This window comes from Glycine max, chromosome 18, assembly GCF_000004515.6.
Source record: "Glycine max cultivar Williams 82 chromosome 18, Glycine_max_v4.0, whole genome shotgun sequence".
Taxonomy (NCBI): Eukaryota; Viridiplantae; Streptophyta; class Magnoliopsida; order Fabales; family Fabaceae; genus Glycine; species Glycine max.
Genome location: NC_038254.2, coordinates 56,668,127 through 56,694,523, shown reverse-complemented (window position 1 = coordinate 56,694,523; position 26,397 = coordinate 56,668,127). Strand labels below are relative to the sequence as shown.

The 26,397-nt window shown below is 32.2% G+C and overlaps 3 protein-coding genes across 3 annotated transcripts; 2 read left to right on the top strand and 1 right to left on the bottom strand.

The window, feature by feature from the left end:
- Positions 1–6,416: 6,416 nt before the first annotated feature.
- LOC100810538 (probable protein phosphatase 2C 33) lies at positions 6,417–11,344 on the top strand. Its single transcript, XM_003552602.5, has 6 exons — positions 6,417–6,827; positions 7,219–7,563; positions 8,372–8,749; positions 8,833–8,950; positions 9,837–10,060; positions 10,712–11,344. The coding sequence occupies exons 1-6, from the start codon at positions 6,819–6,821 to the stop codon at positions 11,003–11,005; spliced, it is 1,368 nt and encodes a 455-aa protein (XP_003552650.1). The 5' UTR covers positions 6,417–6,818; the 3' UTR covers positions 11,006–11,344.
- Positions 11,345–13,823: 2,479 nt separating this feature from the next.
- LOC100790719 (putative disease resistance RPP13-like protein 3) lies at positions 13,824–16,960 on the top strand. The gene has a single exon (XM_026126913.2). It carries the CDS (start codon positions 14,157–14,159, stop codon positions 15,513–15,515), a length of 1,359 nt encoding a protein of 452 aa, XP_025982698.1. The 5' UTR covers positions 13,824–14,156; the 3' UTR covers positions 15,516–16,960.
- Positions 16,961–17,567: 607 nt separating this feature from the next.
- Positions 17,568–25,793, bottom strand: LOC100810006 (aspartic proteinase 36). Its single transcript, XM_003552601.4, has 10 exons — positions 25,420–25,793; positions 25,200–25,329; positions 24,538–24,785; positions 23,423–23,650; positions 21,794–21,956; positions 21,639–21,712; positions 20,234–20,321; positions 19,419–19,494; positions 18,588–18,659; positions 17,568–18,054 (listed from the first exon to the last, which is right to left on the bottom strand). Exons 1-10 carry the CDS (start codon positions 25,665–25,667, stop codon positions 17,909–17,911), a joined length of 1,473 nt encoding a protein of 490 aa, XP_003552649.1. The 5' UTR covers positions 25,668–25,793; the 3' UTR covers positions 17,568–17,908.
- Between the last annotated feature and the right edge of the window lie 604 nt (positions 25,794–26,397).

Here is a 26,397-nt window from a genome sequence, read left to right as displayed (position 1 = left end):
TCTAGGTCTTCATTAGTGGCTAACAATATAAGTTATTTATGCCACGTATTTAAAATTTCAATTAAATAGCATTATTGTACATCTGCCACGCAGAGAAAATAGAGGAAAATGATTTGCGTGTTAATTTTTAAGATGACAGGGTTATGTTCTAATTTTGCATTTGACATAAAGTCTGCTTTATGTTTTAACAAGAGTAATAAATGTCTTTTTTTAGAATTATCCTCCTTTCGGGGTGATTGCCTCATGTTAATATCAAATCTACCAGAAGCAACACGAGATAGTAGTATTTTGATGATTTTTGTGAAGCCTATAATGAAAGCATAAGGTATGAAAATATTTTCAGGGGAAATGTGTTCCATTCTAATTCAAATAAGGGCATCTTGTAGGTTTCAATACAAAAATTTGCAAAGTAATCCCTATAAATCGTCTGTAAAATAAGTAATGTAAATCTGCAACCTAATAAAATTATCTTCTTGGCCGAAATATGATCAGTTGCCACATTTGTCCATAAATCTGAATCTAATAATATGAAAAGTTGAGATAAAAATTTATTGTCGTTTATAGAAATAAATAAATGGACCGGTCTTTACTCATACAGCAGAATAAATAAAGGGACTTATATCCTTCACCTCTCTAAAGACTAAAGTGGCTTTTCTTATTTTGGAATACCTATTTCGGGTAGGTTATAGAGTCCTCTTTTATTTTAGAATATAATCATACTCTAAGATAGTTATTTTAAAAGAGTCTTATTCTGAAATGATACTCTAGAATATAATTTTTTGCATTCCAGAATAGCTATTTCAATATATGTAAGTTTTCGTATTGTGTGGAAACATATCTTATTCTAAAATAATAGTTTTGGAGTACTCCTTTGGCAATGGTGTTTTCAAAGATGAACTCCTGCGCAAACATAAGCTTCTCCAGGGACAAATCCATGGTGGTGGAACTCCCAACAGAGGCCTTCATGGAGGTGTGGCGGCAATTGTCAACGGTGTTCCGATCATATGACAAACATACTGTCGTGAGCGACAAATCAGAGTGGCGTTCCACTGTGGGCCAATGTGGCTTGCACGACTATAGGCCCAAAGGCTGTATCTGTTCATAATTAATCGATCGAGCGCAATTTTACTTGGATTACAGTGATGTTTTCTCGTTTTTATGATTCACAACATCCCTGTTATATATATATATATATATATATATATATATATATATATATATATATATATATATATATATATATATATATATATATATATATATATATATATATATTTTACAATGTATTAGTTAACTTATTGAATTCAAATGTTAATTTAAATACACAATGATAAAAAAAAGGATAACGTAGTTTGATCAAGTCTAATATTTGGAAAGTACAAGGCTAAGAAAACAAGTACATCTAAAATAAGCATTTAGAAGAAAAAAATTAAGACGGTAACGAATAATCTTATAACTCATTTAACCTTCTCCATGAAAGCGTTCGTGCACAAGAAAATAATCGTATTAGATAATATTTTCTGAAAATGTAAAAACGATTTCTCTAGTTATTTATTTTTATTATAGATTAGATATCTAAATTTAGTAGTTATGGGCACAAATGATTATGGTTGACATATTTTCGAGTGTCCTCCGGCGTGGATTCGGATTGCTATTTTAACGGATTTTTTAAGTTTTCTTTTACTGTGGTTTCTAGTTTGAGCTTAACTCTCTTTTAGCACCAAAAATAAAAATGATATTAAACTTATTTTAGTTTTATTGATATGTATTGATGATTTAATGGTATAGTTATCATGTTTTGTTAAAAAAAAAGAATCATTTTTACGATGTTGACATTTTTTTCACAGATAGATACTGTCATTTTAGATAGTTTTGTATTTTAATACACTTGTCTACATTATTTAGTTGCTCATAAGTTTACAATCATTAAGTAAAATAAATAATATTAATTAAGTATTTTAATTAGAAATATTTAATCAATAATGTTGCATTGCTGCTTAAATTTACTATAAAGAGTGTGTGTGTGAGTTATGTGATGAAGTAGTGTTTCTACATTTCTTGTTGCACAAATGTTACCTAAACAATTTCATGTTAACTTTAGAGAATGAAAGGTTAGGCATGCAATTTTACTCTTATGACTAATTAGTATTTTAGACTGTGCAATGACAAGATAATTGTCTAATTTATATAACTAAAATTTGTAATATATTAATATATTATAATTAAATTTAAAATAAATAATATTTTTAACTTATAAAATATATTTTAGACTTATGATAAACAAATTATATAGTGATAACAGATTTCTATTTTGAGCACATGTGACTAATTATTGAATCATCTTAAAATGCATATTCTAGTTCAATTTAATTTGAATCAGATTGATATTCGAGATAACTTTTTCAATTTTCAGTTTATGTAGTTATAACTTTGCAGTTCAATTATCACAATGTGCTTCTGATTGAATATGTTGATGAACACACTTCAATTATAGGAAACATGGAAAACACAAGTCTTTTCTCTCATTTGTTTCTCCCATGAAATCTCTGTAGACTTTTTCCAAGTCCCACTCCTTAAAAAATGTTGTCGGGACAAACTTGTTCCCCAGATTTACAGTCAAATAAATACGATCGAGTTTGGACAAACAAGGATGAAGACCAGATAAACTACCTCAACCTCATGCCATGCATGATTTTTTTCTTCTTAATAGAAATTTTAATAATCAAATTGATGCACAGACTATTTTTTCTTCTTTTTTTTTTTACCACTTTAGTTGGGATCTTTGATTTTTTTTAAAGAGATTCTAAAATATTTTTACTAGTTTTAATCGTTTGATCAGTTATGAGATTTGTTCTCATAAATTTAATATGTATTGTGAATTGAATTAGACTTGTTGCATAAACAGTATTCTTTTAAAATAATAGAAGTTGGGTGATTGAAATAATCGACTTTGTTGACTGAGTCACCAACATGTTCACGTTAAGTTTTTTAATCGTGAAACTGACGCGCATGGAAGCCAAACACGTGCATGTACATTTACGAGTAAAAAATGGATGAATCTAGAATGTCGTTAATTTAGACAAGGAGGAACTTTGGTAGTGTTTTCTGCTATTACACAATCTTTCCAAAGAAAAACCTTCAACAATCTATTTTGTCTTCATCATATATATAACATGAGATATTGATTATCCTTATTTTTAATCAATTAAATCACTTAAATTTTTTTAAAAAGTCTTTTTACAATGTTGATAAAATCGGCCTGCCCAATTCCTCATATTTGTTTTTTACTCGATTAATTCATTCATTACTGGTTCAAGTTTATTTATTTAATTAAATAAATAAATTGAAACTTAAAATTAAACTTATTTAAATGAATGGAACCCAAGCTTTGAAAATTCAACATTATATAAAGATTGATGAATAGCTCGTTTATGTATATATAAATCATGTTTTTTATGAAAATAATTTTATCTCTTAAAAATAAGTTAAATAGATTATTAAGTATGTTTTCTATTAATTTTTAACTTCACTTATCACATGCTAGACTAATTTTTCTATTAGTAGATAATTATTAAAAATTATATTGATAAAGTTTAAAATTTATTTAAGAAAATTTTCATAAAAAAATAATTAAACTATAAATGAGCTAAATAAGTCAATCTAAAGTTTTAATATTTCATAACAAACCAAATCCAAACTTTCTACAAGGCTAGATTAAATAAATAAATCAAGCTTGAGTCATTAATTTTTTTTCCCACAAACATAGTCCAAGTTTCTAGAGCTCAACTGGATTTACCCTTATTTACATCCCTAGTGTTAAATATTTGAAAGAAGAGTTTATAGTCTATAATAATCCTATAAAGTTTGAACAAAAGGTGGTCTAAATAATAATTTTTCCAATCCCTTATAATTAATTAACGAGTCGTTTGTTATGAGACTATTTTAGTGATTTTGATAAAAAAAATAGCTTATTTACTTTTTGACGCAACTTATTTACTAAGAAAGATAACTTATGACAACTACACCAATTCCATTTATAATTTTTTTTTGGTCTGTAAATCAATCAACAATGAATGCCAATTAGTAAAATTTGACGACTATGACAATTCCATTTGATTCTGTCAACCAACAGTGTACATCAATTGTTTTAATTGACCATTAATTATAGTAGATGGAAAAAGACTAATATTTTAAATGAAAAAAAATTTAAAAATGGTATAATTTTTTGAATAAAGTCTCTGTCGTATACACTTTTTTTTGGAAGAAATGTCTTATACATGCATGGTTAATAATTGAGTCCCAATTAACGTATTTAAGAGACTCTCTATTTTAAGGTAAAGAGATCATAATTATTATAACTTTTTTTAATGTTATTTTTACACAAACTAATTAATATATTTAAGGGACTAGTATTATTTTGGACTAAATTTATTATGATTTAAAAGTAACTTTAAATCTAAAACTTAACATAAAATCTTAAAAAAATAAATAAAAGTTATTTGTTTTTTTAACTAAAAAATATTTTTATAACTAAAAAAAAGTTTTTTTTTTCCGGTCACACCAATTTATTCAATATGAAAGTAGAAAGAAACAAAAAATATAACTTGTTTTTAAAATTTATTTTCCTTATTTAAAAAATAAGTTTATTTTTATTTTTTTTTGCTACAATTTTAATTAACCTAGCTTTTTTTAAATGAAAAAAATAAAAATGTGAATAACTATTTTTTGGTAGGCGAAAAATTAGGAATAAGTTGAATCAAGCATTACTTTAATATTTCAAAAAAAAAAAACTTTAATCTCTTCTTGAAATGCACCAATCTCTCCCTTACAGTGAAAAAAATATGCTTAAAATAAATATAACATGTCTTAACTCTTCAAATAAATATGCTTAATGTGAAAGTTTTTTTTTCCGTAAAAAAAAAAAACTCTTAATAAACTTTTCTTCGTACAGGCAATTGGAAATTAAACTCAAATCAATCTACTTAACTTAAAAACATGATTTATTGTCTTTAATAGATTTGACTGTTTTTCGAACCACCGACATCTAACAGAGAAGAATAGATCAAGTAATGATAAACAATTAATAACATTGAATTAAGTCATTAAAAGTAAGTGTTACGTACTTTTGATAATTTACGAAATTTAAAACCGTATTTGAACCGAAATTATGATAATGGCATGAAGTTCATCCGTCATATTAGGTATATCCTTTTACATATTTTTTGACATAATTTTAATTATTTAACGATTGTGTAAAATTTTCTGAAAAAAATATATTTAAATTATTCAGTAAAATATTTTATATGAGACTTATTTAACATTAAATATTAGGTATAAAAAAACTGTCACTGTGGATCTATTAATTAATTAGTGATTTTAAATTTGAAAATTTTAAATCAATAAATATTGATAAGTTTGGATGGATTGTTTATTCTAAAAATCTATGAAAATATAATGTTTTTGTGTATACATTTTTACATCTATTTTATTTTTATAATTGCATTCATAAGTTATTATTTTATCTTTATAATTATTTTCACAAATCATTCACTATATTATATTTATTTTTAATTAAAAAATATGAAAATGCAGTGAGACATGAAGTGCCTATTTTTTCCTTATAAAAATAAAAATTATAACTTGAACCGAATTAATCTAATAAGATTTGAGTTACTTAGGCAGAGTTATAAAGCCACTTAAATAAAATAAATTAATAAATAAATATAACATTGAATTAAGTCATTAAAAGTAGGTGTTACGTAAAATTCTATGACAAAAATACATTTAAATTATTTAGTATAATATTTTATATGAGACTTATTTAACGTTGAAAAAAATGTCAGTGTGGATCTATTAATTCATTAGTGATTTTAAATTTGAAAATTTTAATTTATTGATAAGATTGAATGAATTGTTTATTCTAAAATTCTATAATGTGAACATGACGTTTTAGTGTATACATATTTTTATATTTATTTTATCTTTACAACTATATTAGTAAGTTATTATTTTATTTTTATAATTATTTTTACAAATTATTCACTAGTATTGTCTTTTATTTTAATTAAAAAAAAAGCATGAAAATACAGTAAGATAGGAGATACTTATTTTCTCTTCATAAAAACAAAAAATTATAACCTAAACTGAGTCAATCTAATTACATTTGAGGTGGTTTGATTGGATTATAAAGCCACCCATATTAAATAAATTAATAAACACATAAAAAATAGAAAAATAAATATTGATGTAAAATTATAATAAAAGAAAATTTTCTGAAAAAAAGTTGAAATGAATATAATTTATTAGTACTTTGTTTTCTGATTCCATAATCCTATCCATCCACTCCCGAGAAATCCAATCATCCGCACCGTCCAATCCGCGCATCATTGTTTATTTATGACGTTGTCGTTCTGATCCATACTCTCAATCAATATTTAATTCCCTTATTTTTTGCGTGGCGGAGAAACAAAATCTGTTTGCTTCAAAGCCACCACCTGCCGGTGACGCACCCGCTCGTGACGGTAGCGCTGCCCTTAACGTTTTCCGACACAAGACGACGAACGCCTCGTTCAATTCTTCTTCAACCGACATTTTTGTTTGATTCGAAGATTCGCTTCTCAGTTTTCGCGGGCGATTCTCAAGGAACCCAAGGAGATAGCGCTGGATCGAGAATCTCGATTCAGTTATTTGCGATTTCACGCTTTGATTTTTGCGCTATTCAGCATACGCGTTTTTTCAGTTCCGATTCTCGCGCTTTCCGACAAGTTTACTGTCGCATAGGCTGATACGCTGCTGGAATTTCCGATTTCATTGCAATCATGACTCAGGTTCCATTTTTAATTGCTTTTTTCTTTTATGCGTTTGATTGTGTTAGTTTCTGAATCTGAATGTCTAGGGCCATGGTTTGTGGTTTCTGAAATGATTATAATTTTTTTTTTTTATCAAATGTTAATTGTTTTGTTAGCAATAGGAATCGAACCTGCCACCTTTTCCACCTTTTCCACCTTTCCTTCTTTCTTAACCACCCAACCAAACTTATATCTTCATGAAATGATTATAATTCTTGTGTTTGATCATGATTATGATGATGACGATGAATATGAATATGATTATGATGATGACGATGAATATGAATATGAACATGATTACGATGATGACGATAATTTTGATTATGATGATGTTTGATTATTGTTGTAATGATGATGATGATTGTGGCAGGCGGTGGAGGTGCTGAATCGGTATGGGACGGATCTGGTGGGGGAGCCGAGAGGTTCTGATTCTGAGTGTTTGGCGGGTTTTGAGTGTTTTCTGAACATTGTGAGGGCATTGGGAATGGGATCGTGCATCTCGGAGGTTGGAGCTGGTGGAAGTTCCCCTCCTCTTCTTCCTTTTTCGCCTGAATCGAACATGGATGGTGGGAAGAGGAGAAGGTTAAGGGGTTCCTCTTCCTTTGATTTCAAAGTGCCTGGGAGGATGTTCTTGAATGGGTCAAGCGAGGTTGCATCCATGTATTGCAAGCAAGGAAGAAAAGGGATCAACCAAGATGCTATGCTTGTTTGGGAGGTTAGCCTGCCCTCCCCCCCTCTCAGCATCTATTAATGTCGTTTCGGGATATTGTCTTTTACATTGCATTTGTATGATTGTATGCACATTATGTGGTTTGCAGTAATAGAAATGAAGGAAGTTTAAAAGGAATCAAAGTTGAGTAGGTATTCTGCTTTTGTCATAAGTTTTTTTTTTTTTAAATCATCGAATGGGTTAGTTATGTCTTATTGTTTAGCATATCTTTCAGCTTAGAACAAGTTTACATGATTTAGTGCTTAAATTTTTATTTTTTTTTGTGTGTATTTGGAATAAATATGAGCTGATATGTGGAGCCTTGAAGTAATGAGTATGCTATTACCTTTGTCTGACCTTTACCTCTGTTCATTTCTTTTCCAAATACTCTTCTCAATCTTCTTAGGTTGTTAGTAGTGCCTTGTCATGCTGCCAATGCAGTATAAAATATAAATAACATCCTCCCTCCATTCTTTTCTAATAGATCATTGTGTTCTCCATCTCTTCCCACTTCAGCATAGTTTGAATGAGATACATCAATTTTACAAAACAATAGTTTTTGTTATAATGTCCTACATCAGCCAAGAACATGGCCAAAATACTCCTTATAACAGTTGAAAAAATCTTCTTTCCTTGAGTTAACTTTTGGGGTTGAGTTAAACCTAACCCATTGCTTATAGTTTCTTTATTCTCTTTCTCTTACAATTTGAGTCTTCAGATGTGTACTCACAGTTTTGTTGTTTCAGTCTGCACTAACATTAATGATCTAGATATTAATAATGTGTACAAAACTTTGTCTATTTTCCTTGTGCAGAACTTTTGTTCAAAGGAAGACACCATTTTTTGTGGTGTTTTTGATGGTCATGGACCTTATGGCCACAGGGTTGCAAAGAAAGTTAGGGATTCTTTTCCTTTAAAGCTTAATGCCCAATGGGATTTGCATCATAAGAATAGAGATGGACTCAGTGATCATAGCAGCGCCACAGGAAGTTATAAATCTGAAGGGAATGGATTTAGACTGGTGGATGAGAAAACTAGTCCCACTGATCATGAACTTGATGAAACAGATACGATTTTGACATTACGAGAATCGTTTTTGAAGGCTTGTAAGATTATGGATAAAGAACTGAAACATCATCCTGATATTGACTGCTTTTGTAGTGGGACTACAGCAGTTACTTTGGTCAAGCAGGTAAGAAATATAAATTACAATGTAATGTTCTCTTGATTATTTCTTATTTGCTTTTTACATGTGGTTTACTGATGTTCTTTCAGGGGCTGAACCTTGTTATTGGAAATGTTGGTGACTCGAGAGCTGTATTGGGTACCCGAGATCATGAGGATTCCCTTATTGCTGTTCAGTTGACCGTTGACCTTAAGCCAAATCTTCCAAGTACCTCGCTTTCTCTCTTCTCCCCTCCATTCCCCCCTTGTGTGTATCTTCTGAATGAACTTGATAAGTTGGAGAACTCCATCTCCTTATTTTATTTCCCTTGAAATATTGAATCAATATTGCCAGCTTCATAATTATGATGTGAGTGACAGTGCTTGTCTGATTTAGATAAATGAACTTGATAAGTTGAAGAACTCCATCTCTTTCTCTTTTCTGTTTTGATTTTACCCTGTGTCTTTGGGAGATTTAAATAGGTTTCCCTCTGCTTTATGGAGATAATCTCTATTTTTTTTTTATCAAACAATACAAATTCCCTGTAGCTGAAACCTTACTTTTTTCTTTGTTTCTCTGATTTATTATATCTAACTTCAATGCCTTTTTCTCTTTTGTTTTAGGGCCTGTTTGGATAAGCTTCTTTAGAAGCACTTCCAAGAGAAGAAAATAAGAAGAAAATAATGATGAGTTTCTTCATAAGATAAAATGAGTTATCTATTAGCTAACCATTAACTAATTTGTAGAAGCTCTCTCATATAGCTTCTCTAAAAGATGAGAGGACGTCTACAAATTAGCTAATGGTTAGCTAATGGACAACTCATTTTTATGGAGAAGCTCATTTTATTTTTTTCTTCATATCTTCTCCTAAAAGTGCTTCCAGAGAAGCTTACCCAAACGGACCCTTATCCAATATATTTCATTGGTTACCTTTTAGAACAACTTGACTTTTGTGAGACAAATGTTTTCAGGATTGGTGAAACTATATTTTCATTGTATGATTTAATAAACGCCGTGACTTGGAAATTGGAATTTATTTTGATTTTTGATACATCAGTCAGTGTGGCATATCTATATGGGTATGAATGTGTGATGTAAAGTTGTTTTCACTTAGGGGAAGAAGAGAGGATCAAGCTTCGTAGAGGAAGGGTTTTTTCCCTTCAGAATGAACCTGATGTGGCTCGAGTTTGGCTGCCTAACTCTGATTTCCCTGGTCTTGCTATGGCTCGGGCATTTGGAGATTTTTGCCTTAAGGACTTTGGATTGATTGCTGTTCCAGATATCTCATATCACCGCCTTACCGAGAAGGATGAATTTGTTGTGTTAGCAACAGATGGGGTAAGGCCTTATGAGGCTCTTTTCTTATGATATACTGTCTTCTATGATCTGCATGTGTTGAAATTGATTCATTTCAATATCATATTTGTAGTTAGCCAATTCTAAAATGAAAATATGAAATTGACTTTAAATAGTATTTGAATGCCACTTGCAACAGTTAAAAAAACCAAATTTGGTTCTAATTTCACTGTATTTAAATTGACATCTTACTGTTTAAGCTAACTACTTATCATGTAAAACTTATTATTATGAGTTAACTACTAATGTAAATGATGAACACAAACCTAATATCAAAAGCTGTATCAATATATATTTTTTGATCCAGTTGTATCTCAAACCCATGTTCATATACACAGATACACTTGTTATTTCTATTCTCTTTCAAACTGGAATTTGTAAATTGTTGAGCTTTTGGAAAAGCTTGTTCTTTACATCAATATAGCGATTTACCCTTTTCTTTTGCCTCTCCTTTGAAGTTGTAACTCTAATTTTTCTCTTATGGTCCATATTATGTTGTAACTTGAAAATTTATATTCTCTGAATTGTCTTATATATATATATATATATACATACACACACACATATATACAAATACATACTTGATTAGATGGAATATTGAATTATTTTAAACTGTTGGATTCTTGGGAGCAGATTTGGGATGTTCTGTCAAATGAAGAAGTTGTGGACATTGTGGCATCTGCTTCACAGTCTACTGCTGCTAGAGCACTGGTTGAGTCAGCTGTTCGGGCATGGAAGACAAAATTTCCTTTTTGTAAGGTTGATGATTGTGCCGCAGTTTGCCTCTTCTTTGATTCTGATTTAGATTTCAAGTCAACAGATACAAAAGACAAGTTAATACCGGAGGCATCTATTGACCAATCTGAGCAGTTAGCTTTACTTGGTGAAAAGGGAGTTGGAAATGAAGCTGAAAAAAAGCAGCAATAGCGCAAGTTTTGTACCATGTCTCTCCCAAGCCTTGTTGGTTTTATCGAAAAGGTTGGGTAAATTGTGCCGCAACAGTCAAAAGAGAAAGGATCATTATTTTGATGATTTTTCGGTAGTTTTCTGCCAATATTCTTTTCATTATTTATCTTTCATTTCCTTCGACAGCATTTGAGGGAAGAGGGGGGTTATATATATATATATATTTCTTATCTGGAGGAAAAGTGGTACCGGGCTTTTTTTTTTGTTGCTGGAGGTCATTTTCCTTCTCTGTATATTTGGTAGATTTGGAGTTTTTGTAAATCCAACTCTCTAGATTCATATTATATAGTCTGTTCTGAAGTCTGCCGTTTTTCATTTGCATCATTCTTAGGTTATAGTTTCCAATTTAGTCTGTGAAAACATGAGAGAACTGGAAAGAATTGGATTTATTTCTTATGGACTTTCGAGTCAGGTTTTTGTACCTCCATGTTGTGTTGCCGTCAGGGATTAATGATATTGTCTGTGTGATCCTATTATGGGTTTTGTGTGGAAAATTTACTCTGACGGAAATGTGTCTTTAAGCTATACGAGTAAAACTGTATTTACCTTTTGATTTAAATTTTATTATTTCATGATTTTAACTTAATTTTGAGAAGGATAAATTATTTTAAAAAAAGGCTTATTTGTCAAGGGAAGGTTTACTAAGTACTAACCCACGAAGGAATGAGGGAAGTGAGGATGGTAACATGTCAAATAAATTTGGAATTTAGTTCCCGAAATTTTTAAGTGTTAATTATTGTAGGAATTTACTCAACTTGACATGGAGTACCGGACTTGAAGAAGAAAAACATGACATGAAGTGGAGTTGGAGTCAAGTTTTCACTCAAGGCAAACTGGATTTATTCTCCGTACTCACTTATTAAACAAGGTTAAAACAATTAGGTTTGATTGACATTTTGGCCTTCAGGGTTGTCTTTATAATTTTTTCATATACGAAAAAACTTATAAGTTGTAATTTCTGTACACACGTATAAGTTAAGTTTTGATCTCCGTGATCAACGCAGCTAGTATGTATGTGGCACCTATTCATTTGCTTTACTGAGCCTTCTCAAGTGTTTGTTGTCCACGTCTGAATATAATGATTTATTCAAGAAAACAACGGATTGAGGAAGGTAGCAGAATGGTTGAAGGGGAAAAATTACCTGGTGATGCTTGATGACATATGGGATGAGGTTAAAGGTGCATTTCCAGATGACCAAAATGGTAGCAGAATACTAATAACAAGGAGGTGGCATACTATGTACAGGAACAATTTTCAATAGGATCATCTTAGACCTTAAGAGCATTGACGTAAAGATAGATGATGAAGATCAAGCCATCATTCTGTTGAGCTTTCTTCCTAAGCCATTTGATCATTTTGCTGATACAATGTTGTATAGAAAGGCTACTCTATCAATGGATGAGGTCAAGGCTGCTTTGAACTCAAAAGAAAATCAAGGGGAGAATGACTCTGGCAGTAAAAGACTATTTTCTACTTTCTTGTGCTGATGTCAGTTTTTTGTCTCCTTTTTTCTTTCATGGTCATTATTGTGCTGATGTTTTAACATCATTTACATGTTTATTGTAAAAGGCTCTTTGCTCTGGCAGAGTTTGATGAGATGATTTGCAATTGCTCTGCTTCTTTCTTTTCACTTTTCTGCTTTCTTGTGTTCCACAACCACTTGACCAGATTTTTCAGATAGCTTAGCATTTAAGCCTGAGAAATTATGCATCAATTGATTTGTTTGTTGTACAACCATATTTAATGTTAACCTCTCTCCCTTGTTTTTCCATTCTAAACATGGATCATGTTTTTGTTTATTGGTCTAAAGTGTTGTTTCATGTTATTTTTCTTTCTCTTTTCCCAATGGAAGGTCCTTTCATGATTTAGTTAGAATAGATACCTGATAACACAATTAGTTGGAAAGGAAGATGTTAGAGTGTATGTAGATAATGGGAGACAAATCATAGTGATCAGTTTTAGAATTGGAGTGAAAGCATACAGATATTGCTTTTGTGCCTTGTCTCTGCTACTCTACCCAAACCTTTGCTGGTTTTATCATGGATATAATTCATTATTTTATGATCTTTTTGGTAGATTTTCTACCAAAATTCATTTCTTCTTTTCGGTGATGCTATATAGTACGAATTAGTCTTGCACCAAGAAGTACGAATCCACTTGGCAAAATATGATCGGACAAATATTAATTTGAAAGAATAAAATCTAGACATGCAAGTTGTAACTACCCTCTTTCAAAACTGGAATTTGTGGAATTGTTGGAATTTTGCAAAAGCTTGTTCTTTACATCAATGTATATATTCTCCCAAATTGTCTTACAACACAAAAAAACTTGAGTATTTTCTTACATATTATCTGCCTACATTTTTGCGCTTAACTAGGTTATGGAAAAATAATTTGCTGATGAGATATACTAGGACAGATGGATGAAAATTACACCAACTTTTAACAAAGGTTTAAATACAGTTGTATTTTTATAATTTATTATATTTTTGCCTTTAGTCTTTATAATTTTTTTTTTGTTTTTAAGCTTTGTAAATTATATTTATTTTATTTTTAATTTTTAAAGCACCTTAAATAATATTTTGACAAGTGAAAAAAAGTGTTATCTAAAATGTTAGAACGAAAAATAAAAAAATATAATTTATAAGGACTAAACTTTTTTTACAAAAAAAATAAAAAAATACTAAAGAATAAAAAAATATTTAAGACAATAACAATTTGCTGAATACAACATAAAAGTTAGTTAGAACACAATAACAATTTTTAAAGATTATTGTTAAAGACTCTGCATTTTAAAATTCTAACTAATTTTTGTTTCTAAACCATGGAAGACTTTTATTTCATAAACACAATAAAAATTAAACAAAACTCACAATTTAAAAAAAAAACAGAGTCATCAAATATATTAATATTTAAAGACAGAAAAAAAAAAAACAAATAAAGTTGAGAAGGCAACCTATAATTAAAAAGGTTGACAGAAACGTGGGTCCACGCGTATTCGCGTTCTTTCCCTGTATTGGCGTCCACTTGTTATCTTTCTTTCTCTACTCTGTAAATTATGTGTCCACAAACTCTCTAGAGTTTCCACCTAAGATTTCCTGTTTCGAAAAAATGGTTGACAGTGTTGTTACTTTTCTGCTAGATAACTTGTCTCGCCTGCTTGAAGATGAGCACAAGTTGCTTTCTGGCGTGGAGGACAAAATCAACTCTCTTTGCAATGAGCTCAAGTTTATACACATCTTCCTCAAGAATTCTGAGGGCAAGCGCAGTCACGAGATGGTGAAAGAAGTGGTGAGCCAGATCAGAGATGTTTCCCTCAAAGCTGAAGATGTGGTTGACACCTACCTTTCCAACATCGCCCAACAAAAACAGAGAAGCAAACTGAGCAAGTTATTCCACCTCAAAGAACATGTCATGGTGCTTCACCAAGTCAACTCTGAGATAGAGAAGATCAGGAGTCAGATCGAAGAGATCTATAAGAACGGGGACAGATATGGCATTGGAGAAGGTGAATTCCGAAGCGAAGAAGCTGCTGCAGAAGCAGAATCACTCCTCAAAAGAAGGAGGGAGGTGGAGGAAGAAGATATAGTGGGCTTAGTGCATGACTCAAGCCATGTAATTCATGAACTCATGGAAAGTGAGTCACGTCTTAAAGTTGTGTCCATAATTGGAATGGGAGGGTTGGGTAAGACCACTCTTGCCCGTAAGATCTATAACAACAATCAAGTGCAGCTGCGGTTTCCTTGCCTTGCATGGGTTTCTGTGTCCAATGATTACAGACCCAAGGAATGTCTTCTCAGCCTTCTCAAATGTTCAATGTCTTCCACATCTGAATTTGAAAAATTAAGTGAGGAAGATCTGAAGAAGAAGGTAGCAGAATGGTTGAAAGGGAAGAGTTATCTGGTAGTGCTTGATGACATCTGGGAAACCCAAGTATGGGATGAGGTTAAAGGAGCCTTTCCAGATGACCAAATAGGTAGTAGAATTCTCATAACAAGTCGCAACAAAGAGGTGGCACACTATGCTGGAACTGCGTCTCCCTACTACCTTCCCATCCTCAATGAAGATGAAAGCTGGGAACTCTTCACAAAGAAGATTTTTCGAGGTGAAGAATGCCCGTCTGATTTAGAGCCTCTGGGTAGATCCATTGTGAAAACTTGTGGGGGTTTACCACTTGCCATTGTGGTTTTAGCAGGACTCGTTGCCAAGAAGGAGAAGTCACAAAGAGAGTGGTCAAGAATGGAAGTGAGTTGGCGTCTTACACAGGATAAGAATGGAGTAATGGATATGCTGAACCTTAGGTATGACAACTTGCCTGAAAGATTAATGCCTTGCTTTTTGTATTTTGGAATCTGTCCACGAGACTATGTGGAAAGCTATGAGGAGAGGAAAGCGAAAGAATTAGAGACTGTTGAAGTTTTCACAAAACATTGGAATTGCAGATACAACAGAACTGGAAGATGTAGCTGACTTTTACTTGGATGAGCTGGTGGATCGCAGCTTGGTGCAAGTGGCAAAAAGGAGGAGTGATGGGGGTGTCAAGACATGTCGGATTCATGAACTTCTACGTGATCTTTGCTTATCAGAAAGCAAGTATGATAAGTTTCTGGAGGTTTGCACAAACTCCAACATTTTTACCGTCAGTAATACCAATCCCCGTAGAATGTCCTTCCACTGGAAACCAGACTCGGATGTCTCTGAAACCACATTTAACAAATCATGCACTCGTTCTATGTTCATCTTTGGTAGGGATGCTAAAACGTATTTAGTTCCTATTTTGAAAAACTTCAAGTTGGCTCGTGTGCTTGGTTGTGATATGATTCAACAGGTTTGGTCTTATTCAGCCTCAAGAGATTTGAAGAGGATGATCCATCTAAGATACTTGAGAATAGAAGTGGAGCACCTTCCAGATTGTGTATGCAGCCTTTGGAATCTAGAAACACTGCATGTAACATATGAAACCACAGTATCCAGTAAAATTTGGACGTTGAAGCGACTGAGACATCTTTATTTGAGTGGGGAAGGGAAGTTACCAGTCGTCCTGCCAAAAACAAATAGAATGGAGAATCTCCAAACCCTTTTGTTATCGGGTAAGTATCCACAACAAATTATTTCCCTGTTGAACAGTGGCATATTTCCTAGGTTGGGAAAATTAGCTTTGCGCTGTCCTAAAACACATGCAGAATCAGCCATGTTACCAAGTCTACAGCGCCTCAGCAATCTTCATAGCCTAAAAGTAATGCGCGGTTGTGAACTTCTATTAGACACCAATGCGTTTCCATCAAATCTTACCAAGATAACCTTGAAGGATCTACATGCATTCCGTGATCCCCAATCTTTAATGAAGACACTAGGGCGACTTCCCAACCTTCAAATCTTGAAAGTAAGTTTCTGCATGCATAATGATATTCATCTTGATATTGGCAGGGGAGAGTTCCCGCAACTTCAAGTGCTTCATATGACGCAAATAAATGTAAGACAATGGAGATTAGAGAAAGATGCAATGCCTCGACTTCGACATCTGCTCATTGAAGAATGTTATGGATTGTCAGAGCTTCCAGAAGAACTTTGGTCAATGACTGCCTTACGACTGGTGCATGTTTCATGGCCCTCCCAAGAATTGGCTAACAGTCTCAAAAATGTGGAGCCCAGGAATGGCTGTAAGCTCAAAATAGAACTGCTGGAATAAGGGAAATGCAAGTGGGCCCGCCATCTTACATTGCAGACATAAGTTGTAGTCTTTCAATATCCTTCATAATATTTGTTTTTTAATCCCGACCCCATTTCCATTTTCTTTGTCCAAATAAATTTCCAATTTAAAATAGCGGATATTCAAATTGAGAATGGATGTTGCTTCCTTTCCGTGTCTGGAGTTGTGTCTTACATATTTATAATACCTATTGTTTCTTTTCTATTTGTGAATAATATATTAAATTAAGGGGCGTCATGTAAAAGAAGTTTTTTTTTTCTCAAAAATTATATATTAAAAAAATATTTTCTCATATTTGATATACATTTTTAAAAATAAATACTAATGTAAAATGATATTTTTCAAAAATATTTTTAATCAATCTCTCATGAAAACTTCAATATTTAAGTATATATATATATACATCCCATCAAAAGAAGAAGAAAAAAAAACAAATTCATTTAGCACGTTTAATTGTTAAAGCTAATTATTCAAATGACTAAGAAGAAAAATTATAAGCTCCAAAGTAAAACATTGATTATCAAATTATCCTATCTAAAACTCTAAAGAGGTTATGTTAATGTTAAATGAAATATTCATTCGTCCCATTTGTTAAAAAAAATATAGTTGTACAGATTAGAGAAATAAGATGAAAAGGGAGAGAAATACGAAATAAAATAGTTAATGCAATACAAAGAGATAAAGAAGAAAAAAATGAATTGTAAAAAATGTAATAAGAACTTGTCGTAACAATATTATAACTCTCGCTAAAAATAGGTCAAATAATGGAGTCAACCAGCACAGAAATGCTCTACAATAACTACTGTTAAATATTTGCAACTATAACTTCAATTCCGTGCGTGACTTGTATATGTTAATTATACATTTGGCATTGAGATCCAAGCTAAGTCAAAAATCAAAGTCTAATAACATATACAATTGGTGGTAAGATTTTGCAATTTACATATTCACCATGATGGGAATTGAGAAGAAAATTTTTACCCACAGCGAAGTTTCCCAATGGTCAGTGTCCTAGTTTTCCTTGAAGATTACATTTATAAATCATGGAAGTTCCTGAAAAGTCAATTTCTCACAGCATTTTTTTCATGTTCTTTCTATTTTCAAATCCTTTGACCATAATTTTGACTTTGGTATATGTATTTGTTGCTTCATTTCAATATACCCATTTATGAAGTAGAGCAAGTAGAGACAAAATCATCACCAAGTTGATGTTTAAACCACAAGCAAAAGAAATGTAGTGGAAACCAACTAAATGGACTGTTCCCGTTCGCTCATCCCTCACTTTAATGCTTGAAGAACCTGTGAGATACAGCATAGAAAATATTACTAATGAGCAATTATGCAAAATTAAAGGAAATAATGCAAGTCATTTGAATTTGATTTCTTATAATTTCTTTGGCAATTCTACCCAAACCTTTATATAACACGTCAATCCTATATTATCTTTAATTCATCAATTAAACATAACTAAGAAATCTGATGTGAAACAAGAAGAAAGTGGATAAAAAGAAATAAGGACGACACTTTTACATCAAACACCTCCAGGATGAGCATGCAGATACTTTAAAGTTTTAAAATGGATCGTTAAACTACACAGAACTATTCCTTTCTCGGAATTAAGAACTAAGGGTCAACTCGGTTTGAGAAAAATGTTTTATTATTTTTCATTTTCAATTTTCACAAAAATGGGAGAGTTCAGACAAATGTGAAAAAAATACTAAATTTACATGTTCTATTATAGATGTTTTCACAAAAATCTACAAATGTTTTATATTATTCATTTATATTATTTAAAATACAGAAGATTATAAAGAACTAATAATGATACTTACAGTTGTACTCAGTCCATCCAATAACCTGATTTTCAAGGTCATAGAAGACAAGTTTATTTGAAAGCACTAAATCTGCAACAAAAAATAAAAATACAGGTGAGGCTGCATAGTAAGGTCATGGAAAGCAAGCTTTCTAGTGATTCAAAGTTGTGATAACTACATTATAATTTACATCTAGAAAAAATATAAGGAAATTTCTTCCACCAGTAAAAATAATACATTTATTAGAATATTTAGCTTGTAAGTTTCTTCCAAAACAAGCATGGGGCCACTTGTCTCCATAAAAAATCTCAAGACCAATAATATGCTACAAAACTTTCACCAGCAAATTGCAAAAGGTTGTCAGAACCTACATTCACACCTTTAAGCCCCCTATCAATTAATCATCACATCTTTGACCAGATTAAATATAAAGTAAAAAAGAAAAAACAGAAAAAGGCCCTTCTCAGCTAAATCCTCTTCTTTTGCTTTAGAAGGAAGATTTAGGATGTAGTCATCGAAAGCAAACTTCTACTACCTTTTGAGTTAGGAACTTGTATCAAAAAATACAGAACATAGCCCAATTTCTTTCAAATCTCCAGTTAAGATACTCACAAGATCCTATACAAATGTATTCCAGGATATGCATTTATAATGTATTTGTCTTGTTTATTTAAGAACTCAGAAGTAATCAGGTTCAAAAATATCTTTTATCTCAAAATGCCATTAAAAAGTAACCCTTTCTTTCCTCTTATAATGGCTACGGCAGTCTCATTCTAAAGCTGGAAGCAGTATTCAGCAAATTGGTGGCAAATATATCTATCGGTACAGAAAAGGATTTGAAGAGAATACCTCCCAATAAGGTCATATTTTTGCTATCTCTTGATTGTGTCCCACTATTTTGCCAACCAATACACCAGAAATCTCCCTGCAGATGCACATTAGTATTTTATTTATAGTATGGTATATAAAGGTTATGATCATAGAAATCATTGACATAAAAAAACCCAGCTCAGTACTAGTGCACATTAATTAATGAGTCTTTTGAAAAATCATTTTAAAACTATTGCGAGTATCTAAAATTACAAAAAGAATAACAGTTAATAAGGTTTGAAAATACAAAAAGATAATATTTGGTGCATTTGCAAATTGCAACTCCAGAATCCATTCTGGAACTCAAAACTAATTTGAAGCAGATGGGATACAAAAGGTTTTTAAAATGCATTGTGGGCACTTTGGGCAGAAGCAACTTTTTATTACTTTAGCCCAAAATACAGTTAGGCCAAGATGCAGTTGGTCTAATATATATATATATATATATATATATATATATATAGAGAGAGAGAGAGAGAGAGAGAGGGAGAGAGGAGGGATCAAGTTACTTCAAGAGAAACTCTTTTAAAGTTACTCTCCATCCTCACACTGTTCATTCTCTTGAAATCTAATAGTTATAATGAGTAACTAATCTTAATCATTAGATTTTAAGGAAATGAATGGTGAAGATGAGGAGTAACTCTCTTAGAGTTACTCTTGAAGTAACTTGATTCCTCTTCATATATATGTATATGACATAGAAGACCGACAACAGGTCCCAAAACAAGCCAAATAAAACTCTGCTAATCATAACAAAACACACAAAGATACAATGAGATTTGCAATATACTTACAGAGGGAAATAAATAATCATGAGGATAAACCTTCAACGAGAGCCCATTTTCAAAATAAAATGTGACAGCTGGAAATCCATCATCAACACTGCAACATAAAATAAAATAACCATTACACCCCTACATGAAGCTGATAATACAGACATAAATGCATAGGATATGCAAAGGGAGCAGTCCAGTTATCAAAGAACTCCAACAATACATACTCAATACAGAAATCAAGACATCTGCAACACGGCAAACCAACAAAGAGCATAAAACAATAAACCAGCCACTGCAGATTAAGTAAGAACATTAACATGATCAAATAAAAATCATAAAACAATATGTGAACCGATACTGTAAAACGAGCAACAGAATTAAAAGGAAAAAAATTCAAAGCATACATTCATTACTGCATACTACAGTGAAAATAGAAAAAATATATAACAGGAGGATAAGACATCTACCAAAATAAAAAACAAAATGATGATGCTATAAAAATTATATGAAAGGGAACAGTAAAATTTTCCCAAGTGGAATCACAAAGTAAGAGAGTGAATAGTCCTATCCTGGAAAACTTGCTATGCCATGAAAAAGTTACTTGAAGATCCAGGAATATAACCTCAAACACCAACCACTACAGATGCCAATGCTCATGACAGCAAGCTTAAACAATGCCAACATGGCATTCAATTGCCATATTGAAGGATGGTGACTAATTTAAACAAATAATAACAACAAAACAATGAAATCAGTGAGTGAAGAACTGAGTTGATACTAGAGGAGCTGGTCTGGTAAACTTAATGGTAATTTCACCCTGTTCAAAAAGATTTCTCACCATACAATTTTCAAAGGAGATCAAAGTAAAACAGAATTTGTCAAAAGTCAAAACCACTTCTTATGTGTTTTTGTGCAGTCTTCTGGTTTACTATTGCTGAAGGGCAATTCTACCTAGAACAGAGGAGAAAAACACTCACCACCTTGCCTTTTTAATGTGACCTATGCCACGCACCATGGACACCACAGCTATGGGAGCGCAACTGTGCCATGTTCAATAGTATGCAAAAGAAGTTTTAGAGAAAGTGACCCTCAACACACCCAGTATGGAAGCACATAATTTTAACAACATTGTCAACCCTGAACCACCATTATCAAAACCACACACTTTAGGCCCTTCCTTCCAAAACAAACTTGACAACAAAGAATTCTTCTAAAGCCTGTATGCCGAAGTAAGCTAGCCAAAACACTTGCGCTTGTTCCAACCAACAGCAAGACACTATATACATACAATATGCATGCATGCAATATGCATATTTCTTTTCAGATGTGTTCAAGAAAGAAAAGATTATGTTAACAGTTAAACCCCCACTTATAGTAGCAATATAGTATAAGGATTAGTTAATATGAATGTTATGCATCATACCTCTCGGAATATTGAAAGCACGTATACTCGTCATGGAGAGTCCGAACTTTTAGATCGGGGTGCTGAGAAATTATCTAACAAGAGAAAGCAATTCAGACAACTGCAATGTAAATTTAGAAATTTAGTAATTTGCAAAATTTAAGACTTTTATGTACCTTATATACTAGCGGCTCATAAATTCCTTCAGGCAGATAGGCCAAGGTTGTACCACTGTCAATTATTGTCCCTTTTCTGTCTCCTTGTGTTGATGTATCTGTTGATAGACTAAGGAAAGCATGGCCAACTTGAACTGCAGTCATATTAACACTGTAGTGTGGCCTAAAAAACCACATTTTCAAATGTCATATTTTCTCAAAATATGGATTTTTGTAAACCAATATCTGAATAGAAGAGAGATTCTATTATTAAGATCTCATAGCTAAGGCTATGTTTGACCCAGCTTATTTGTTGCTTAAAAGCTACATTAAAGTTAAAGCTAAAATAAAAACCTTAAAATTAAAGTAGAAGTTGTTTGGTAGTCTTAGCTTAAAAACTCCTTTTAAGTAAAAGATTTGTTTCAACTAGTTAAGGAAGAAAAGGAGGAGGCGAAGATATGCGGCTAATTTTAAAAAGCTACTTTAGTTAGGGTTTTTTTAAATGTTAATTTTCTCCCTTTTCATTTATTAAATGGTCCTCAAATATTAAGAGTTTTTCTCTAAATGTGTTTGGCTCAATTTCTCCTTTTAAGGAGAAGAAAAAGGAAAAAAGAGCCGGGCCAAACACCTACATAAGTGGCCTAGATACTACTTATAATGACTTGGGCAAGCTTCCAAGGTTGATTCAGCCCCAGTCTGATGTCAATTCTAGTAAAAGTAAACAAAACTATGAGTGCATAAACAAAATTGACCAACATCCAGCATATAGAAGCATCAAGCATGGACATGAACATTTAACAAAGATATATTGTTTTTTCATTTAGAATATAGGGGAAGAAAGTGCTGACTTTTATGGTTGAAAACCACTGAAATCCTACCGCCAGCTTCAACTAACATGAGTTCACTTTACATTCCAATTACAGTTTACACATGACACCTTCAGCTTCAAAGAATCTTTTAAACCAAAATTTTAATATCACTGAAATGATGACCTCGTTAGCCAGTTGAGGCCTACATTCCATTTAGAGTGTAGATGTGTTGAGACATGTCACTGATGACTTGAGAAGAAACCATTAATCAATACTCCCTCTGGACTCATATATAAGCAAAAAAGTGATCTTGTAAGTTGGACTTAAATATAAGCAAATTTAACTAATTTTGTCTTATTCAATGCTATCATTCCTAAAACATCCCTCATTTAATTGTAATTCTATTTTCAATGACTCTTTTTTATTCATGATAGCAAGTTCCAACGAAAGATATTTTAGAAATAACCTTATTTTTTCGCTTGAGATTAGTAAAATTAAATGATGTAAACTAACTTTCTTAATTAGTGTGAAATTAGTTATTTTTGCTTATATATGAGTCCAAAGGGAGTATCTAGCAAGGACAGGCTAGAGTAGAGATTATAAAGGCTTGGGGAATCCTCACCTCATGAGCTAGCTTTTGGGTTAATTTAGCCCAAATTCAATAGAAGCTACATGTTTTATTATATCATAAAACATTAAAATATTTGCACAAAAAATAATGTAGTCACTAACAAAAACATGATTAAAAAAAAACTAAAACAAACTTATCCTCAAAAGAGTAATTAATAACACTATAAGAAAAACTAATCTCATTCTAAAGTATATTAAGTGAATGGCATACTGGTCTGGTAATAATGGAGTCATGTTTACTTTAGGTTGCACAACATGCCCAATAGCAAATATACCACCTCCATTTACTCCATTTAAGCAATGAGCAAACATCTTTTTCACTTTGCCAGAAGAAGCAAGTTGTGAAATCATTGATGAATTAGCTTTTCCAAATCCAAGTATTCCACCAAGTGCCTCTTCATTCGAAGAACTTAGATCTCCAGATTGTCTTGCACCACACCTACAAAACAGCAAAAAAATCATTTTAAATATAAAAAGAGGGAGAAATATGAACCAAAGACAACATTAAATTATCATACACAATAAGAATCACCGGGAAACTATTATAACCTGAATGCCTCCAAAATCACATCAATATTTACTAAACCATGTGATAAGGTGTTCTATTCACTGCCTCAATATTTACTAAACCATGTTATTTACAGCATGTTTGGTAAAACTGAAAACTTTAGCATTGGAAGATTATAAATTCAAGCGCTGATATTGTGCTAAAGGAAGCTATTAGCATTTAACATACCTAACAAAGATAAAACAAACGAAATTATTGTCCAGGAAATAGTTCCTGTTGATACATCACTGACTGCACAAATGCTGAATTATTCAATATTTTTTTTACATAAATTTATTTTTCAGATTGAGTAGGGTTCAAGCTTGGAACACAACAAAAGGAGGACTGCAAGAAGTACAAGCCTATATCAATATCAACGTCAGCAGTCTCACTCTCAATCTTACTCAAATTGGTAGCTGACCCAAACCAATATCAAAGTCAAGTATTTTTTCAGGCTCCAATATTAGTTTTGGTGAGGAGTTGGACGCAATTTATATGCTTCATAATGAAATAAAAAGCATACTCGACAGTTTTTGAAAAGCAATGCCTGCACACCAGTGCACCCACTTTATGTTAATATCATATCCAGATATGAGAAATTATGCTATTGCAAGTTTGCAACTAAAGCAACAGGTTAAATTACTATGAACAAACATGCATGGTATTGGTATCTGAGTTCATGACTTATGAGAAATTAATGTCCACTAACAGCAACAGATCAAAAGTAATAGACATACACAATACATAATAGCACACATTACTGCCAAAAGAAAACTCACCCAAATACAATACTTCCATTTGCTGAATCAGTTTTAAGGTCCCCAGACACTTGATCATAAAGTACGATATCCTTTACAAAGTAACCAGCAGTCGAGCTCCCATCACCATATATCTCCAGATATGGACAGGAAATATTAGCAGTGCATCCGGTCAGCAGACCCCCATTGATCTCTTTGCAAAACTCTTGATCACAGGGAACAAATTTACCAGAGGAGGATTCCTTTATGTCGTAGAGTGTAAGGTCCATCTTCGATACACAGAGAAAAAGAAATTCAAATGAATAAAAACATCAAATGTTGAAATGAGAAGGCTGTACATGATTCAGCCATGTGAGAATTGTCTTGCAAGGGATGGTCTACCATGGTACACGCCCTGATAGTGTAAAGGATTTTATACACTCTCAACCAATCAGAAACTCCCATGTAAGGTAATTATGTTGAATTTTATAATAACTCATTTAAAAGTCACCCCTAGCATGATTTCCGATTAGTTGACAGTGCAAAAGATCGCTACACAATGCATAGATTTTAAACTCAGGTTGTAATCCATCCTAATTTTAAAATGCATACACAAAACACAAAAAAAGAAAAACTAAGCAAGCACGTTTGGCAAGTAATGAAGATAATAAGGGTAGCTTAAACTAAAAAGATGAGAAGCATACACCAAGGTTGCTTCTGGTGGGGCATTCTTTGCACTGAATGCAATTCACCCACATAATGTCACTGCCAGTGTCCACCTGCAAATAGTAATTCTTCGGAGGAGTTCCAATACCAATTTTAGCGTAATAAAGCCTATGAATAGAATGAATCAGTTCAGAAGATGATCGGAAACAACGCTATGGTCCAAAAATTGAAGGAAGAAATCAGTGGTTAGGGACTGACCCGACGGCGTCGGGGCGGCCGGAGCCTCCGAGGGGGAGGTCGACGCCGGCGAGGAGGGAGAGCTGGCGGCGGTAGTCGTGGGCTTTGAGGGCGGAGAGGGTGCGGTCCTGATACTTGCACTTCACGTTGAACACGCCGTGGGCGGCGCTAACGACACTCAACGGTGACGGTGACGGTGACGGTGACAGAAGCAACCACAGACACGCGGAGACGAAGAGTCTTCTGCTGCTTCTGCGAAGCATCTCCATCGTCGTCGTGGTCACACGATTGTTTGGTGAAGACTCGAGAAATGCTGTTGGAGTAGGGAAGTTGGGGTCCACGCGCGCAGCACGAGTATGGAGAATCACATTGGTGGAGGATACAGAATAATAATAATAATAATATATCAATAATAATATATAGAATATAACTTTATGTAATTTTTTTTGTTTTTTTATTTTTAAATTATTTTATTTTTATTATTAATATTAATATTATTAAAGTAATAATGATAATAATTAGTCATCTTTAATTATATAGATTAATATTGACTCATTAATCAAAATTAAATAATTATCCATTAATTATTTTTTCATTTTCATTCAACAATTTGACATTTAAACTATTTTTTAATTTTTTTTAATTTACATTAAATTTTCACTACTTTTATATTATTAATTTTTTTATTCTACCATTTTTATTAATTTTATTTTTTTATTATTATTTAAAAAATTCAGAGAGTCATGTTTCTCTTCCCCTAATAATAATAAAAGAGAAATAGTAATATATAATAGGTGAATTTATTTAAGCTTGTTTTTAAAAATAAGTATTTTTTTTAAAATACAAATTCTATAAACTTTTAAAAAAAACATTGATATAAAAGTATTTTTTTTAAGAAAGTTTAAAACAATACAAGCACTTTCTCCATTTCTTTTTTCTTTAAAGAAAAATCCACTCTTAGGATTATTTTTATTTATTCTAGGAACACTCTTAACACTT